Source organism: Labrus mixtus, chromosome 5 (assembly GCF_963584025.1).
Source record: "Labrus mixtus chromosome 5, fLabMix1.1, whole genome shotgun sequence".
NCBI classification, from domain to species: Eukaryota; Metazoa; Chordata; class Actinopteri; order Labriformes; family Labridae; genus Labrus; species Labrus mixtus.
Window position 1 is genome coordinate 25,665,292 of NC_083616.1, and position 16,572 is coordinate 25,681,863.

Below are 16,572 nucleotides of genomic sequence, written 5' to 3' on the forward strand. Positions count from 1 at the left end.
ACAAGGATTGAGGAAGTTTATTTGTCATTGTAGTAGTCTACAACATAATTCAGTATGACATTCTCAACAGAAGCAGCACCAAAAGATGGTACGAACAAAAATGGATTTAGACGTAGACACTAATGCACACAAATAGCAATAAAATATATGAAATTAAAACAATTAAAGGTAAAGAGTTGAAGAAATTGTTAAAGATTAACAACAATTTAAATAGTTAAGATAATAAAAGAGTGAAGAAAAAGATTAAATACCTACATAAAAGCCGGACTAAATAGTCTTTTCGTTTGAAAGTATCAATATTTCCAGATCCTCTCAGAGAGGAGGAGGAGGGTAACATGGGACGGCTCTGTAGTGGATTCTTCTAAAGAGTACTTTTGCCCTCTGCTGGCCACTAAGCTCACACTCAAAAACTTGTTTCAAATAATGTTCATTTCTGATGATGATTTCTGAATTATTCAACTGTTCCTTAAAGGTATAATTCATATTTTTATTCACAGTGTTTAGAGTACTCATTAATGATACTGATGGATTTACTGAAATGAATCAACCAAAGACGGAGATTATAAACATGCTTCATTCAGTTGAACATTTAGAAAACTGGAATAATTTTCTTCTGAATGCAAAAAAATAACAAAAACAATTAACTATATCTTTAAACGAACCGCTGCCTACCAGGCAAATAAATGTGTTGACTTTTGAATAAAATAAGAAAACTGGGAACAGTCCTGAATTTTTTTTTGAGGCAAGTCTAAATTATTGAATAGGCTTCCGGTGGATATTTTTACCCTAAATCTAGGTAATAATTGCTCAATTATTAATTATGTTGACAGACTCCAATTCGTACATTGGTATTAGTAAAATGAATCTATTAAAGCTTATGTCATTATGTGAGAGTCATAGCTTTATAAGAACATGATTATCCTATGGAATGGGACCTCCCGTTTTAATTGAAGGTATGGATCCACAATAAGAATTTAATTTAGAAAATTAAGTGTCAACACTGTTAATGCTGATAAAACATTTTTTATAAATTGCCTTAGCAGCAGTAAACAGTCTGCTGCTGGTAGAAAGAGGAAATCAGCTGGGGATGTTCTGGGAAGCTTCCAGTTAAATGTCACTCTTTAGATTTAAAAATGCTCAATCCCATGTTAAACCATGTAGGCTATATGTATGGGATTTCATTTAATCTCGAATTTTAAAAAACGAGTAGCAGTAGTAGGTATTTTTTTATAGCCTAGATTTACCGAGTGAAAAATGATTACAGTGAGTCTGATCAGTGGTTGGTTTAAACCGGCGTCACGACTACGACGGTCACCTGGAGCTCTGATTGGCTCAGCCAGCTGATCCGGGTACTGCGCGAGAAAGAGCCCATTAGCTAAAGGTACCAATATGGCGGAGGTAAGAGGGAAAACAGGGGAGAAGCAATCGATCTTAAGTCGACATTTTTAGACAATTTGTGTTGTAGTTTTAATTTTTGTGTTATCGATTGGAGACGTAATAGTTTTTGCCTTGTGTACGGCGTGTTTTGTGCCACGGTTGTGTGTTTTAATGCCTAAAAAAAAGCTTGAACGCCCGGACTGATCCTTCACTGCGAGGCCGCTGCGCCGTCGCTCTCTCAGCTGCTCCGGTGTAAATTGAAACGTAAATTTTAACGTTAGCTTGCTGGTAAAAAGGAAATAACAGTTTATTCCGTGTGTTATGTGAATGAAAATCTTTTTTTTTTCTATTGAGTGGAAATAAGTGGCACGTATTCTGTTGATCGTGTGAGAGTCTGTCGATTGCGGTGCCGCGCAAAATAAATTAGTGTTTACATTTTGTCGCTGCTTAGCCTGAACTGTAGGTTAGCCTGCTGGCGAGCTAACACTTACAAGAGCCGACACTGCGTTCATCGCACTGTCCCCCTAACATATAATTGTGTCTATATGATGGTCTTTTAGGAAAGGATTCATCTTACTACCAGGATTTTTTTTTTTTACGAAAAATCCAAGTGTATAGCTTTTATTCTCTGCAAAGATTGTTTTAGCCACCTATTCCAGGTAACGTTAGCGGTGTCTGCAGCTCTACAGCCCAAGAGTTGGTCACAATTCAAATCATTAAATGCATTTTACATCACTGAGCTATACTGTCTCTTTAATGTTAAGCCGATAGCTGATGTTGTTGAGCCCGAGTTTCAAACATTGCAGTCGTTTATGTTCTGATTTTTGTCTTTTGCAGGCTTCCCTAGGGAGTTCAAGTCCAGGTAAGAAACTATAAACTTTAGTATTATAATTACAAGATATTATGTAGTCGTGCAATATGTGAAACGAATAAGAACATGCATGTTTTTCTTAAAACAAGTTAATGTTTTATTATATTCTTATTTTAGAGATCTTACATTTCATTTTCAAAAGTTGTAATTTAAAAAAATGCAAATTTCAGCTATTTAAATGTTTCTTGGTGGTTGTGGATCATTAGTTTTCAGAGCATCACGAGTTAATTTTTGTGCTCATAACGTCTGTTTATGTTTCTTTCCTTCACTCAGTTGGCTCTTTATCGTCAGAGGACCATGACTTCGACCCAACGGCAGAAATGTTAGTTCATGAGTACGATGACGAGAGGACTCTGGAGGAGGAAGAGTCTCTGGAGGGAGGGGGGAATTTCCGCTCCGAGATTGCAGATCTGGAAAAGGTGAACTAATATACAGAGGTTTAAAAAAAAATCTGCATTCATGCAAAGAAAAGTTTACGTGTATCGTTGCTGTTGTAAGCAAAATTCACAATGTTTTTCAATCGTACAGAGCAAATTCATAATACCTTAACTTAATTAATGTAATTACTTTTTTCTGCCAGGAGGGGAACATGCCTTTGGAGGAACTTTTGGCCATCTATCGCTATGAGGCCTCAGCAGGCTCCAGTATAGACAGCTCCTCTGGAGACCTGACAGATGAGCTGCCTGACATGACTTTGGACAAGGTAAATAAACTTTAATATGTGGTAATGATATATATAGTTTGTAAATGTCATTAGGGTTAAGTGTTCAATTAAATATGTAATCCAGATACTGTGTTGTACTAGCTGCTCAGTATTCAGTGGTTATTTTTCTGTCTCAATAGGAGGAAATTGCCAAAGACCTTCTGTCTGGAGATTATGAGGAGGAGACCCAGTCCTCGGCGGATGATCTGACCCCTTCTGTCACCTCCCATGAGGCTACCGATTTCTTCCCAAGAACGCTTCGATGTAAGTAACAGGTTTTTAATCTGTTTTTATCTTGATCCATTAGTCATTATGTCATTTAAATGTATTTTAATTAGTGAAGCTAGTGCCAGTAAAGACATCATTTTATATTTTGTTTTTGTCTAAACAGTCAAAAACTAAGAGAAGAGTCCTTTCAGCACACGATGAGACAAATTAAAGCTGCTTTTCTTCACAAATAAGAATTGTTAGACCAGCTTTTCAGAATTAAATTTTTTTTCTTCCCAAGTTCTGAAACGCAATTTATACAAATAATTAATTCAAGAATAGTTTAGTTAAAAAAAAACAAAAAACTTCTAAGTAATATTTCAACACCGATATATATTTCCAACAGCCACAGGAATGTGAAACTTCACAAAACATTTGTGTGTAGTTTCAGATAATTACAATCATTAGAGCAAAGTCTTACTTTAATGTCTTTAACAAGTCAGTATTTACAAGTAGAACATGGTTTAAGTTAGACTTTCTCATCTTACAAAATCTTATAAAATAAAGTAACCCCCCCATAAGCATGCTGTTTGGTTTAGTAAGCACTATGACTACCACATGTTGCAATGTATGATATTGCCTTAAGCAATTGTGTCCCTTGCGATTTTGGTGACGTAATGGATTGGTTGTGTTTGATGAGTTCCAGTTACTTACAAAACTGACTCTAGGTTGGATGCGTAAAAACTGTTAGGTCCTATTGACCTGCGTCTGTTGATGGTTTTTAACACTTTTTCTTTTCTTTGTTTTGTCAGCCAACGCTATCTCTGACGGTGATAAAGAGTCCGAGTGTGATGATGATGGCCCGAGCCCAGAGGACTCCAGGAAGGTAAACCAATCATTTCAGTTTGAGATGGGTAACAAGAGTTTGCTCTTTGGTTTGTGTAGAATTTCCTCCATCGTAGTTTTCTCTACATGCTCTAATGTTCTGTTCTGATTGTAGGAAATAATGGTGGGAACACAGTACCAAGCAGAGGTGCCTTCTTGCCTCTGTCACTACAAAGATGGGGAGAAAGGTAACTCTTCCTTTTTGTGTTCAACAGGTGTCTTTTAATCCCAACAATGAATACAGGAACAGGAGAGCCATCTAACTGTAATGTACTCTGTTTTTCAGTGTATGAAGATGATGATGAGTTATTATGGAGCCCAGGTACATTAGCAGAAAACAAGGTTAGGAGTTTTCTGTCGGACGTGTTGTCACGGACCACAGATGAAAAGGCGGGCTGTGATAAACCAGGGACGCACATACGAGACAATGAGCAGGTCAGTCCATTACTTTATTAATAAAGCCTTTTATGTGGTTACACACAACTGAGCGCTGTGTTAGAAATGTATTTGAGCTTATTCCATGCTTTGACCATCCTCTCTGTCCCTTCAGGCTCTGCACGAGCTTGTGAAGTGCAACTACAACACTCGTGAAGCTCTAGAGAGATACTGCAGCCGTGTGAAGTCCAACAAAGGTAAGAAAAGGAATCAGCTTCTTCATGTTGTCTGTAGGAAAATATCATTTACACTTAAAGCAAGACTTGTCATTTAAAAAAAAAAAGAACTTTAATGTTGCAGTTGCAAAAGTATTGCATCCAGTTTGCTCATTGTGTCGAAACAAAATCTCAGTTTTGGTACAATCCTCAATTTATAAGTTAAATTCTTAATTGTGGAACCATCTGAGGTTAATATGGACATTTTCATGTATTATTTGTGCCAGCTAAAAGGGCTACAATCACGAGTAAAACATTTCCAAGTGTGCCTTGGAACTTTCAGAGTTGTTAGCAAACCGTGTAGGTATTTCAAAGAACCTGCAAAGCCTAACATACTCACTCAGGTCTAACAATCTGTCGCTTTGGCTTTTTTCTGTTCAGTGTTTGCTTTTTTCCACCAAACGTTAGGTGATTCAGTTTCTTCTCAACTTTTTTTATTTAAGAGCAGCTGGAGTCACGTCCATGATCGGTTTCATTTATCTTTGAAGTGTTTGCTTGTTTAAGTGATAAAAAGAAGCACAAACAGAAACGTTACTTTGTTATAAACACATCAACAATAATCATTCGATACTCTAAACTACAGAAAGTTGTATTCAAATGAAGTCTAATTGACACACTGCTTCAGTTTAGAATAATACAACAATTACTGGTCCCACTAATATACAACTTGACATTGTATGCAACCTCCCCTTTGTATCATCATCATTTTTAGTGCGCTGTAGTTTTCCATCATGTGTTTTAACTTTTGTTGTAATGAGAACTTGTGGGTTTTGTTTCAGAAAAATCACCCCCGTGGTCAGAAGAGGAATGTAAGAACTTTGAACACGCACTACAGATGTACGACAAGAACTTCCACCTCATACAGAAACATAAAGTGAGTCTCATTTTTTTTTTTTATTCGCCTGTTCCAAACACGAGCATGTATAGTTGTGAAGAGTTTTCAACAAATCCTTCTTCTTCCTCAGGTCTCAACACGAACAGTTGCTGAGTGTGTGGCGTTTTACTACATGTGGAAAAAGTCGGAGCGCTTTGACTTCTTTGTGCAGCAGAATCGGTTTGGGAAGAAAAAGTACAGCAGTTATCCGGGTGTAACGTAAGTGACCAAAACATTCAGTGTATGTGTTTACGTTCCTCTGTTTTCATCTTTGTTAATCACGTGTGTTTAATTTGGAAGACGCTAACAGTCAATCATATGTTGTTCTATCCAGCGACCTGATGGACCGGCTGGTGGATGAGGCGGAGGGACTGGCAGTGGACAGCTCCTCCTCTGTGTGTTCTGGAGCAGGTGGAGGAGGTAGGCTGGAGACCACCACGGACCAACAGCTCAGCCTGCTCAACTCCATCACAGCAAGCGATCTCACAGGTCAGAAACGAGACTTTGTCCTGCAGTTATGGAAAAACCTTGATAAGAATAACTTGACTACACTGAGGCCAGAGATATTCTTGCTTTTAACACGTTTGTATGATGGCTGCCTCGCGTCCTCTAGTTCACATGCTCCAAATGTAACACGACCCGGTCGCAAGTTGCATCGTGCACATGAACCGCAGGGTCCGTGTAGAGGCAGGCGTGACAGAGTCGGTGTCCCTGTGTCTGTAGTTTGCTTATTACTGCATTGAAATGACATCCAGTCCAGTCTTTTTTCTTGTTCCATTCAGGAAGTAAGATCTGGAATATGTGTTTTTAAACCCTCAGAACATGTTTGGTCTTTGAATCACCTTTTTGTGCCCCCTAGAGGTATCCTCCAGTAACACGCACAGTGCATAGCCAAGTATGTGAACAGTTACGCTCATGCCGCAGCTGGTTGCGTACTCAAATACAAAGGATAAAAAGCAAGTATATGTCCGGCCTAAGGAAGACTTTTCGAATGGGGATTTTGTTCATTGGTCTGTGTCCTGTAGTTTCCCCGCCCCCTTGGTGTGTTGACCCAAGCATCTCACGGTTTTCAGTTAAATGTTAATTAAGCATCCTGTTTCCTTGCAGCCTTGAGTAACACCGTGGCAACCGTGTGCAGCCCTGCAGAGGTGAGCTGTCTGGACTCCTACAGCTTTCCTCCCCTGGAAAGTCTCCACCGCGGGTCCCTGAACCACGAAGAGTCCCTCGGGTTCCCTTCTAACGGAGCGGACCCCGACTGCCTCAACATGCTCGACGCCGGTTTCTACCACTCCGACCTGGGTCAGCTAGGAGGAGTGTGCGTCAACAAGGACTGCGAGCGGCCCTCCAAAAGACTCAAGATGGCCCTCCCTGACTCCTTTATCAATGACGTGTCAGTGGGTAACCTCGGAGTGGACTTCGAAGCACGACGGACAGCGACACACCACCACAGAATCACTGGCGCCAAAATGGCAGTGTCTGTCACAGACTTTGGGAGCTTGGCTGGCAGCGGGGAGCCCAACGGGTTTCTGGGAGCACACGCACGGCACCACACACAGCACACTGCAGCACTTCAGTCAGAGTGATCTCGTCGTCTTCCCTTTTAAGACCCCTCATCCTGCGTGTACATAAGACTGACCTCACTGGAGAATTTGATTTGTTTAAATTCTATTATATATATATATATATATATATCTATATATATGTATATGAATATACTTTTTGTTTTCATTTTCTTGTGTAATATGACATCAGTGATGTCTATCATATAGAACTAAAATCTTGATTTCTCTCAAGAGTTTATATAGCCATTTATTTTATTTTTGGTTTGCGCGGTCTTGGGATGTGTAACGTCCATGTACAGTGGGGCCCAGAGGCTGCAGTAGGAGAGTTGTGTGTCTTCCTCCCTCACAGCTACACACAACATCTACAGTATGTTATCCTGCCATTCTTTCCAGCTGCCAAAGTTGGCGACGTTTTCTGCCTCTAGTGTTCGTGTTTAGTTGCTTGTCTTTTTAGTTTGAAGTGGTACTTTAATTAACTTAAACTAGTGTTTGGTTTACAGGTACTGTTTAGTATCCAGGCTGGTGCACATGGTTTAATTGACTCCTTATTAGACCTGGCTAGACTTTGTATGAAGAGCAACACTAGCGTGGAGATTAGCTCAGATTCCAGGAAGTGTTCGGCTTCAGCTGCTAACCCCTTCCACGCCCTTTCCTTTTTTCTTTTTCTTTTCTCCTGTGGAAGCTTGTCTATAGTTTGTCTGCTTGTTTACTTCTTAAATCTTCTGAGTTGCCAAACTGGAACATTTTGATGTTTGCAACAGTTCTTTTTTAAAATTTTTTTTTTTTTTATATATCACATGTAGTCAAACCTCAATTCTAGACCCTGGTTCAAACAGGTGACAACAAATGAATACCTGTGCACAAAAAGATAATGGAAGTCAACTTGTTTCACAGTTTGATATGATTCTTTAGATCCTTTCTTCCCCAACAGGACATTAGTCAGGCAAGCAAACCGTAACAGCCATATAACGATGCAGAGATAGAAGTTGGGTTGAACAAACAAACGTATCATCAGGCACCAGAAATTATGTATTTATTATTTTGACCATTTTGTGAGATTTTGTTGAATCTTTGAACACCCTTAAACTGTGCATGTCCTTTAGTTGTAGTATTAAAAAAAAAAAGCTCCTAAATTAACTTTTGCCACTTTCAGACCACTTAGCGAGCTTGGGTAAACCGTTAGCAGTATTATGTCTTTATTTAAAGCCACTCTGTTTTCGTATTTAATCTCTGCCTAACATAACAGGGGACACTTTATATAGTCGGGCCCACCGTTTCTTGGGGTGTCGTAGCAGAAATGGAGCTGTTTGTCTTGGCTGAAGTCCACCATTGTGAATTGTAAAATGTAAAGCGGTCTTTCGTCAGTTTGATTGGATGCAGTAGTAGTGTTTACTTAAGTTATCTATGCATTGTGCTATGAATAATTAGTTTGTTTCAGGGGTGCATCATGTCTGTCATGTCCTTAGGTTTAGTGAATCACCTTTATGTGTGTACAGGCGGGAGTCATGCAGAGAAATCATCATCAATTTTTTTTTTTTTTGATCAAGTCATTAATTTTCCACGCCCAGCGTCTGAGAAGAGATTCACTTCTGCTTTTCATGTAAATAATTAGCAAATAGCCTTTAAAAAGTCTATCAACTGACCTCTTACACTTGTGAATCTGTGTCCATACAAAGGTTTTAATTTGATTCCTTGTCAAAAGGCAATAATTTGTAGATATGTACAGATATTTTTGGGGTTTGAATTTTACCTGGTTGACTTGGTGTTTGAATTATTTTTCTCTCTTTGGAAAGTCACGATCCCCAGGACTCGGCTGAAACCATGCATGCCAGCTGGGTCCCTTTCTCGAGTGTACCACTGAAAAAACGGCTTTACCTGAAGACGTATTGATATTAACTCAGTGTTGCAAATTTGCATTCACAACTCGCAGCCATGTGTAAAAGACGCTCATCTATCTTTTCTTTAAAAAAAAAAAAAACTCTATTTACATGTTGTCGTCTATATTTGTCTCGATGGTAAAGGGATGGCTGCTGCTCTGAGTATGTGGAGAGCTAGTTTCTCTTTGAATGCAACGTGCATAATGCAGTAGGTCCTCCAAGCTCTTCTAGCTTTAGCAGTGCAGTGATATTTATTTCACCTGTGGTTTGTACAAAGACTCAGAAAAACTGTCCGAATGTAAAGGCCATTAAGTAGTAGAAGTAGGTTTTTCACCACCCTGTGAATTCTCAAAAATGTGATATTTTATTGACCTCTCTGGTATGAGACTTGTGTGTGCAAACAAGCACTAAACAAATTTATTTTATATTTTGTATTGTGTTTTGAAGTTTAAAAAGGAAAAAAAAACATAATAGCAGTTGTGGTTTTGAAAAAAGAAAAAAAAAACTCTCAAGTCCTTTGATGAAAACAAGAACACCTTTGTAAAATAAAAACCTACAAAACGTAAAAATGTATATCCAGAAATATAGACAATCAAAATCTTCACTATGAGAAATGTTCAAGAAGCTATCTTTATTGTTTATAAGAATTGTACATAAACATTGAGTTGTTTTTTTTTCTTTTGTTGAACATTATTTTGTATTTTCTGTTGTACTTTAATACCTTGTGTACAGATCCAGAAATAAAGCTCTGGAAAAGGTTCACAATCGATCACATGTTCTTTATTTATTATTTATTTATTCACACACTGAAAATGTAAAAACAAAATCACATTCAGTTTGAACAGTTCTGGTTTCAGCAACAAGTGTTTGTAATGTAAGCTGACAGAAAATATAAGACTGTAGAGTAAAAAAAGTGGAGCTTGATAGAAACAGATTACAATCGGTACAACTTTAGAGGAAAAAAGGATGTCAGCATGTTTCCACTGACTTCTTTGTTCTGGAGTTTTATCAGCACAATCTCCGTATAACCTCCTTCAGCATGATGATGTTTTGCAGAGAAGCAGGAAGATGTTCATAAATTAGAATCTCTTCCAGTTGAGCTACACCGTGCATCTCCTTCAATCGAGTGCCCAGTTGTTGTTTCAGATTAAAGTCATCGAGTAGGATCAAATCTAGAAGTCAGATTGTCCCAGAGATAACAAGACAAAAGATTATGATCAACAGGTCGGGTAATCCAATCTTATGTTTTTATCTGGATAAAATCTCCAGTTTGTGGAGTTCAAACTTGAGAGTTGGAATAGAATAATCAGGCTGATTAGAGGAACAAATGGTAAAAAGAAAAAGGTTTTAATTTACATGTATTTCATCATATTTTGCACTTGAAAGTTGTGTTGTTACAGGGACATAGTGAATAAAGTAGACATTAGTCTGTGGAAAAAAGGAAGGCTTTCCTCTCCATAAAATATTTCACCAAATAGCTGTGAATATAAAACATGAAGTATGTCATAAAAATAGGCTGTGAAGAACTTCGTCAGAGAGATTTTGATATCCCTGAGGTCAAAATACAAAGCCTCCATTTAAAGAATTGGTGATCCAGATTTAGTAATCCCTGAAACACTGTATCTGTATCAGGTTGAGCCTTTCCAGTTTCCCCTGATTAACTTATCTTAAAAAGAACAGTGGATTTCCTGATCCAGATTCTTCTTATCCAGAATAAAATGTTTGAACTACTCGGCCCTGGTGATGATGTGTGATGTTGATTAAAGGTGGAGCTTTTTTTTATAAGAAAGTTTTTTTGGGGCAATTTGTGCCTTTATTAGAGCTATAGGAGAGTGTTGGAAATCAGGGAGAAAGTGAGTAGGGAATGACATGCGGGAAAGTAGCCACAGGCCAGATTTGAACCTGGACCGCCCGCTTGGAGGACTACAGCCTCCATACATGGGGCACGCACTCTAGCCTCTGCGCCCCAGTAGGTGGACCTTGAGCTGAGTTTTTAATTTCAAACTCAATTTGAAAGAGAATCTGGACGAGACATTTCAGAAGTTCTCAGAACCGTTCGACATTTAAACATCTTGGTCTCCCTTTCATGAGCACAAGCTCCATACGATGATGAAGGTGAAACATTAGAAGCTATTAGTTTGACTTTGAGCTGAGATTGTTTCGCCAATTCACCTTTAATGAGAGATTATCGATAATAAAAGATTAGCTCATTGTAAAGCTAATTTAGCATTCCTAAAAGAATGAAAACAAAGTGTGCTTGTTATGTATGAGTGTGTACTCAACATGCTTACCTTTCAAAGTGCACCGTATACTAACACAGTATGGAAACACTAAACCAGTACATGATGTCCTTCATCTCCGGAGAGGAATGGGTAAAGTCAGGAAGTCCTCAGCCAGAGTCACTTCTACACCGCTGTCCTGTAGAGCGTCTTCAGCCTGTCTCTTGAGCTCTGACATGTCGTCCTCGTCGCCCTCCCTCTGCAGGGAGCAGGGTTTGTACCTCTGACTGAAGTGGTACAGCACCAGCCTCCGGACACAGCAAGCCCGGGCCACCGCCGCCGCCATGTCCGGCGTACTGTGTCCGTGGTCCACCGCTTTCTCTCTGTGCTCGTTCCCCAGTGTGGCCTCGTGAACCAGAATGTCCGCTCCTCTGCACAGACTCAGCGGCCCCTCCCCGAGAACTGAGCTGCAGTCTCCTAGGACACAGACTTTCCGCCCGGGGATGGCTTCTTCCATCACCTCGCTCGGCTCAACCACACGCCCACTCTCCAGAGTTATAGACCCGCCGGCTTTCAGCCGCCCATAAAGAGGTCCTGGTCTCAAGCCTGGGGAACAATAAAACACAACACACTCTTTATCTTCCTCAATAAGTTGAGTCAAAGTTTGTCAAAGTTTTGGCAGCAAATCTGAAAAAAAGGATATGTAGCAGAACATTTTGTTTCATCTATTTGTTAAACCTTAGGGTTGTGTAATGAACACTTTACTTCAGATGGCCTGCTGTCACATTCTTCCTCTTTATCATGGAAACTGTGCAGATAAATAAAGATAACGATAAAAAATAAAAAAAAAGACATCAAGTGCATTTACCTAGTTCTTTCAGGACCTCAGTGTTCAGTCTTCCAGGTCGATCTCGCTCATGGATGCAAAATCCAAAGGAGGGCACGCGGTGAAACAACCTGAAGGCCTTCACCACAAACCTCTTGTCTTCAAACAGGAAGTAAGAGTCACTCGAGACGTCCAGAGCGATGGTCCTGCCCGGCCGCTCCTGAGGGTGCAGAGGGCCGTAATCCGCCGTCACCTGCAGAACACAAACTCAGAGTGGGACTCCTGATCTGAGGAACACATCTGCAAATAAATCTAAATCGACAAACGTCTAAAATATCTACAAGAGAAATGTGGTGACCAAAACGAAAACATTTTTCAGCCTGTCTCTTGAAACAACAGGATATCGAAGTCCTGACTTGTGTGATACAATACTCAGATTTTATGGTGCCAAATGCCGATGTATGGATTTCAAAAAATGTCAACACTGCCATTTCTCTGACAATTTGACTCCCCCCCTTCACCGCTTCATGACTCCTCAGGGTGGTGCAAACAGAGGTGAAAAATTGGTTGGTGGAAAATGAAGCAGAAGACAACAGCAGTGAAACGAATTGATGACATGAAGCATGATAAGAGGCCAAACTGACACCGATTGCCAGTGGATGAGCTCGTAAATAAAAACGACTTCAAAATGTTCGTGCAGACAACTTTGTATAAAACAACATCATTCATGTTCAAGAACAGTCTCATAGTCTACCTCTTGGCTGAGCTGTCCCTCCTCTGGACTCTGGTCCTCTGTGGGCTCCAGCTCGTGAACTGCAGCAACAGACATAATAAACATCACAACAAGACCTGAAACCTAATGAGCAGCTCTCATTGGATGATTTTAAGAGGAAGTTAAATGATGTATTTATGGATGTGGGCAATCTTGACAAATATTTGCCGTTTGAATAAGTAATTCTGTGTCTTTCATATTCATCTCTCTCGATTGTGTTTGTATGTGTGGCAGCTTGTTGTTGACTCTGCAGCTTCCTGTCACAGCTCATTTTTCCTTAGGAGAAGATTTAAGAGTGTTTTTTTGGACTTGCCTACGTAAGGAAAGAGCAGCTGGGACCCAGTGAGGCCAAGTGTCACCCTCAGAAAGTGGCGGAGGCCCCGGGGCCCGTAGATTTCCACACAGTTGAGGTTCTGCTGGGGGTCTGGGTTGGTGTTGAGGCTCACAGTGCAGAGAAGACCAGGCAGGCCAAACAGATGATCTCCATGCAAGTGGGAGATGAAGACCTTGGTGATTCGACCTGAAGAGAAAACATGGTATTAAATATGATACTGCACACTGTGCTGAATGAGAGACAGCAGGGGAAACTTTGTCTCAATGAAAAGACCAATATGTTAAATATCTTCTGAATTAAATCATAAAATCATCAGACATTTAGGAAACATCCAGCTCTCTCCAATGTTTTGAATTTTGACTGCAGTAAACATTTTAAAACCTTCGTGTCAGTTATATAACGTTCCCTTAATTATGGGTAAATATTTGAGGAAGCAACCGAATTTAAAATGTAGTCTGCGGTCAGACTGATTAATAGAGACTATCACTGACTGCTGTCATGTTGAGTGAAAGAGCAGGCTGTGGCAGAGCAGTACAAACAGTTAAAAGTCTCAGTGATATTATTCTCTTCTATTCTATATCAGCACTCATGGAAAAGCTCTTATCCAATCAGAGTAATCACATTGTTATTCACATTACAAACATTTATAACCAAGACCAGACGAGTTATGTGAGAGGTGAGTTTGGTGGCTCTGTAGACAACAGTAAGGTTATAAAGTATTTTTTAATAAGCAATATTATAATAAGTACCTTTTCCTTAGGTCAAGAGTTGAAGCAACACTAATCAAGTATCAAGTAATTTATGTCTTATCTGTATTTGATTGTGACCCTACAGCTTATACTAGTTAATTAATTTAAAATGATCACTGCTGAAAAACTTCAAAATGATGTTGGGGTTGTATCAAGTCAACTTTGGTTACATTCTTTAATAATTAGATTTAATTATTAATAATATAAATAACAACATCATTAAACTATGTTTAATCAACTCTTTGGGGCACCACCCTGTACTCAGGGGAATATAACCAAAATATCACTCAAATCAGTCTCAAATTAGTTATTTAATTACTAATATTATTAATAATTAATAACTATATTTAATAAATTGAAGGTGTGAAATCCGTACACAAAGCCTTCGCACCCAGTTTATATCACAATGTAAATACACCAGTAATCACAAACAACTGCTCTCTTAAAATTATAACAGAATTTACTTAAACAAAGCAACATCAATAAAAATCAATGAACTCAATCAAACAAATAACTATCATAAACTAATCTAAGCAACAAACATTATCAAACAAGGCTTGTGGAAGAGGAGTAACAGTGTAATGATTTAAAAGAGAATTTTCCAAAGTCAAGTGCTGTAGAATAAAGAGCAGGAAGTAATGTATTTGTGATTCAATTATTATGACCGTACATATTATAAAAATATTTCTATTTAAATTTTCTCAAAATTAGAATGTAGATTCATGTTTTTTCAAAGTGATAAATGTAGTCTAAAACCACATGAGATCATGTAAAGTGTTTATGTTGACACTAAACCTATAAATGATTAAGTAATTTAATATTATTGTAGCATTGTTTTTTCGGTGAGGTAGTTTGCAGACGGTCCCTGAGCTGTGAGTCACATCCGGGCACCTAAATTGTCCAACTCGGAGGAAGGTTTATTTTTAGGACAAGCCGGATGTAGCTCACAGTCGGTGATGAAAATGACGAATCTGTGAATATGTCTAACTTTACTGAACTGGACTTTCCGGTTTCGGGCAGTCGGAGTGTGTTACAATTTAGGAAAAGTTGAATTAAGGGTAGCTTTTCTTACAATAACTTCTCAGAACTTGGTCTACTCTTACTCGTTAATTCTAAAAAAAAAGTTAGGAGAGGAACTCTTAACTCACCGGCTCGGAGCTGGCTCTTCATCAGTTGGGTCTGGGTCCCCTCCCCGCAGTCAAACAGCCAACACTCCCCGTCCGTCCGCAGAACCAGAGCCGAGGCCCCGCGGTGAGGGGACGGGTAGGCCGAGCCGGTCCCGAGGAAAGTCATATCCATGGTCATCCTCCCTCAGGTACACGCAGAGTGGCCAAAAACAAAACAGTACGCGAATACAACTTCAGCGCCTCGCCATGCTCAATGTAAACAGTCGTACATTGATGACGTAAGATGGGCGACAGTGCAACGCTGACGTCAAGCTGATTTTTCTTATTTATTTTAATTTATTTTTGTTTCGTATTGTTTTAGGCTATTCTTTCATTTATACTTTACTGTATGTCATGTATACGCTATTATATTATATTATATTATATAATATAAATCCCTTTCATTTGATTTACTCGCGCTTCTGTCTATTTGCCTGCTTTTGTTTTGTACCCTATTGTTCTTTGAATAAAGTTATTGGAAAAAAGTCAAAACAGATTAAATTTAATTCATGAATCATATCGTAATCTAGATTTTAAAAATATAATCAAACAATGATTTGAATAATTAAGATATCTACTAAAGGATTATTTAATAACTAAATCAGAAAAAAACCAAAAACATTTTAGCCAGTATAAAACAGTTTTTATTCTTCATTTGCAGCACATAGATATCTAGAAACAGCACACACTTGCTGCTTCTTAAGTATAAATTCTAAGGCCATATTTACGTGAAACAAAAAAATATATATTTGGAAGGACACAAAACTACATGAATACACTCTTAGATGAATTTGGAGTACATTTTCTTTAAAGGGACGAGACTCACATGACGAGCAAACGAAAACCTCCTACAGGAAGATGATACAGCAAACATCAAGGGATAGGCACATAACTCAGCTGTGACTGTGGATAGTCTGGTTTTGAATAAAACTACAACATGTATGTGGAGGTAACTTTGCTTTCACAACATATGCATGTTTACAGCCTGAAGCTGCACGTTGACGACAACACAGTAACATTGTTCAGTTCTAAACAAACACAGTGCTGTGGAGTTGTTTGTCAGCAGCATGCTGTGAGGTCTGCATCATGGAACATGAAGTGGTTATGAATACAGTGAACATTGAGCAGGCACTTCAATGTCAGCTACTAAAGGTCTTAATACAACATCCTGAAAATACAATTTACACCTTGGGCTGGCATTTTAAAATATCTGAAGACTTATGTGTGACACTCCTAATACTTGACAGCATGTATGACAATACTATAAATAAATAAATAAACCGACAGCTATAATGTCATTGGTTAATATCTCAGAAGGACTTTGTGTCTGTTGAGTGAATATGTTCAGGCTTCTTCTTTTCTTACATTTCACATTAAACTCATCATTTTAGTCCTTTACCTCCCAACCTGTGGAAATCTGTGATAGCACATAGCAACAGACTTTAGGAAAGGGCGACTATCTGTACTGTCTCTCCGGGACAAAAGCAAAATATCAAACTG

At 38.8% G+C, this 16,572-nt stretch overlaps 2 protein-coding genes across 2 annotated transcripts; one reads left to right on the forward strand and one right to left on the reverse strand.

Moving 5' to 3' along the window:
- The first annotated feature begins 1,363 nt into the window (after nt 1-1,363).
- Nucleotides 1,364-9,832, forward strand: mier3b (mesoderm induction early response 1, family member 3 b). Its single transcript, XM_061038796.1, has 13 exons — nt 1,364-1,398; nt 2,215-2,239; nt 2,522-2,667; nt 2,829-2,951; nt 3,092-3,215; nt 3,971-4,044; nt 4,159-4,231; nt 4,330-4,478; nt 4,594-4,675; nt 5,473-5,567; nt 5,659-5,786; nt 5,902-6,056; nt 6,675-9,832. Exons 1-13 carry the CDS (start codon nt 1,390-1,392, stop codon nt 7,148-7,150), a joined length of 1,659 nt encoding a protein of 552 aa, XP_060894779.1. The 5' UTR covers nt 1,364-1,389; the 3' UTR covers nt 7,151-9,832.
- elac1 (elaC ribonuclease Z 1) lies at nt 9,618-15,318 on the reverse strand. Its single transcript, XM_061038797.1, has 5 exons — nt 15,055-15,318; nt 13,137-13,343; nt 12,806-12,864; nt 12,094-12,304; nt 9,618-11,831 (listed from the first exon to the last, which is right to left on the reverse strand). The coding sequence occupies exons 1-5, from the start codon at nt 15,209-15,211 to the stop codon at nt 11,359-11,361; spliced, it is 1,107 nt and encodes a 368-aa protein (XP_060894780.1). The 5' UTR covers nt 15,212-15,318; the 3' UTR covers nt 9,618-11,358.
- Nucleotides 15,319-16,572: the final 1,254 nt, after the last annotated feature.

Bases quoted from the DNA above. Each gene is read 5' to 3' on its own strand.
- mier3b (XM_061038796.1), top strand. The intron at 2,240-2,521 runs GTAAGAAACTAT...TCCTTCACTCAG, and splicing joins CCTAGGGAGTTCAAGTCCAG to TTGGCTCTTTATCGTCAGAG. The intron at 6,057-6,674 runs GTCAGAAACGAG...GTTTCCTTGCAG, and splicing joins CACAGCAAGCGATCTCACAG to CCTTGAGTAACACCGTGGCA.
- elac1 (XM_061038797.1), bottom strand. From the start codon at position 15,211: ATGACCATGGATATGACTTTCCTCGGGACCGGCTCGGCCTACCCGTCC. The intron at 12,305-12,805 runs GTAGACTATGAG...TGTGTTCTGCAG, and splicing joins AGGGACAGCTCAGCCAAGAG to GTGACGGCGGATTACGGCCC. The intron at 11,832-12,093 runs GTAAATGCACTT...ATTGTTCCCCAG, and splicing joins TGAGGTCCTGAAAGAACTAG to GCTTGAGACCAGGACCTCTT.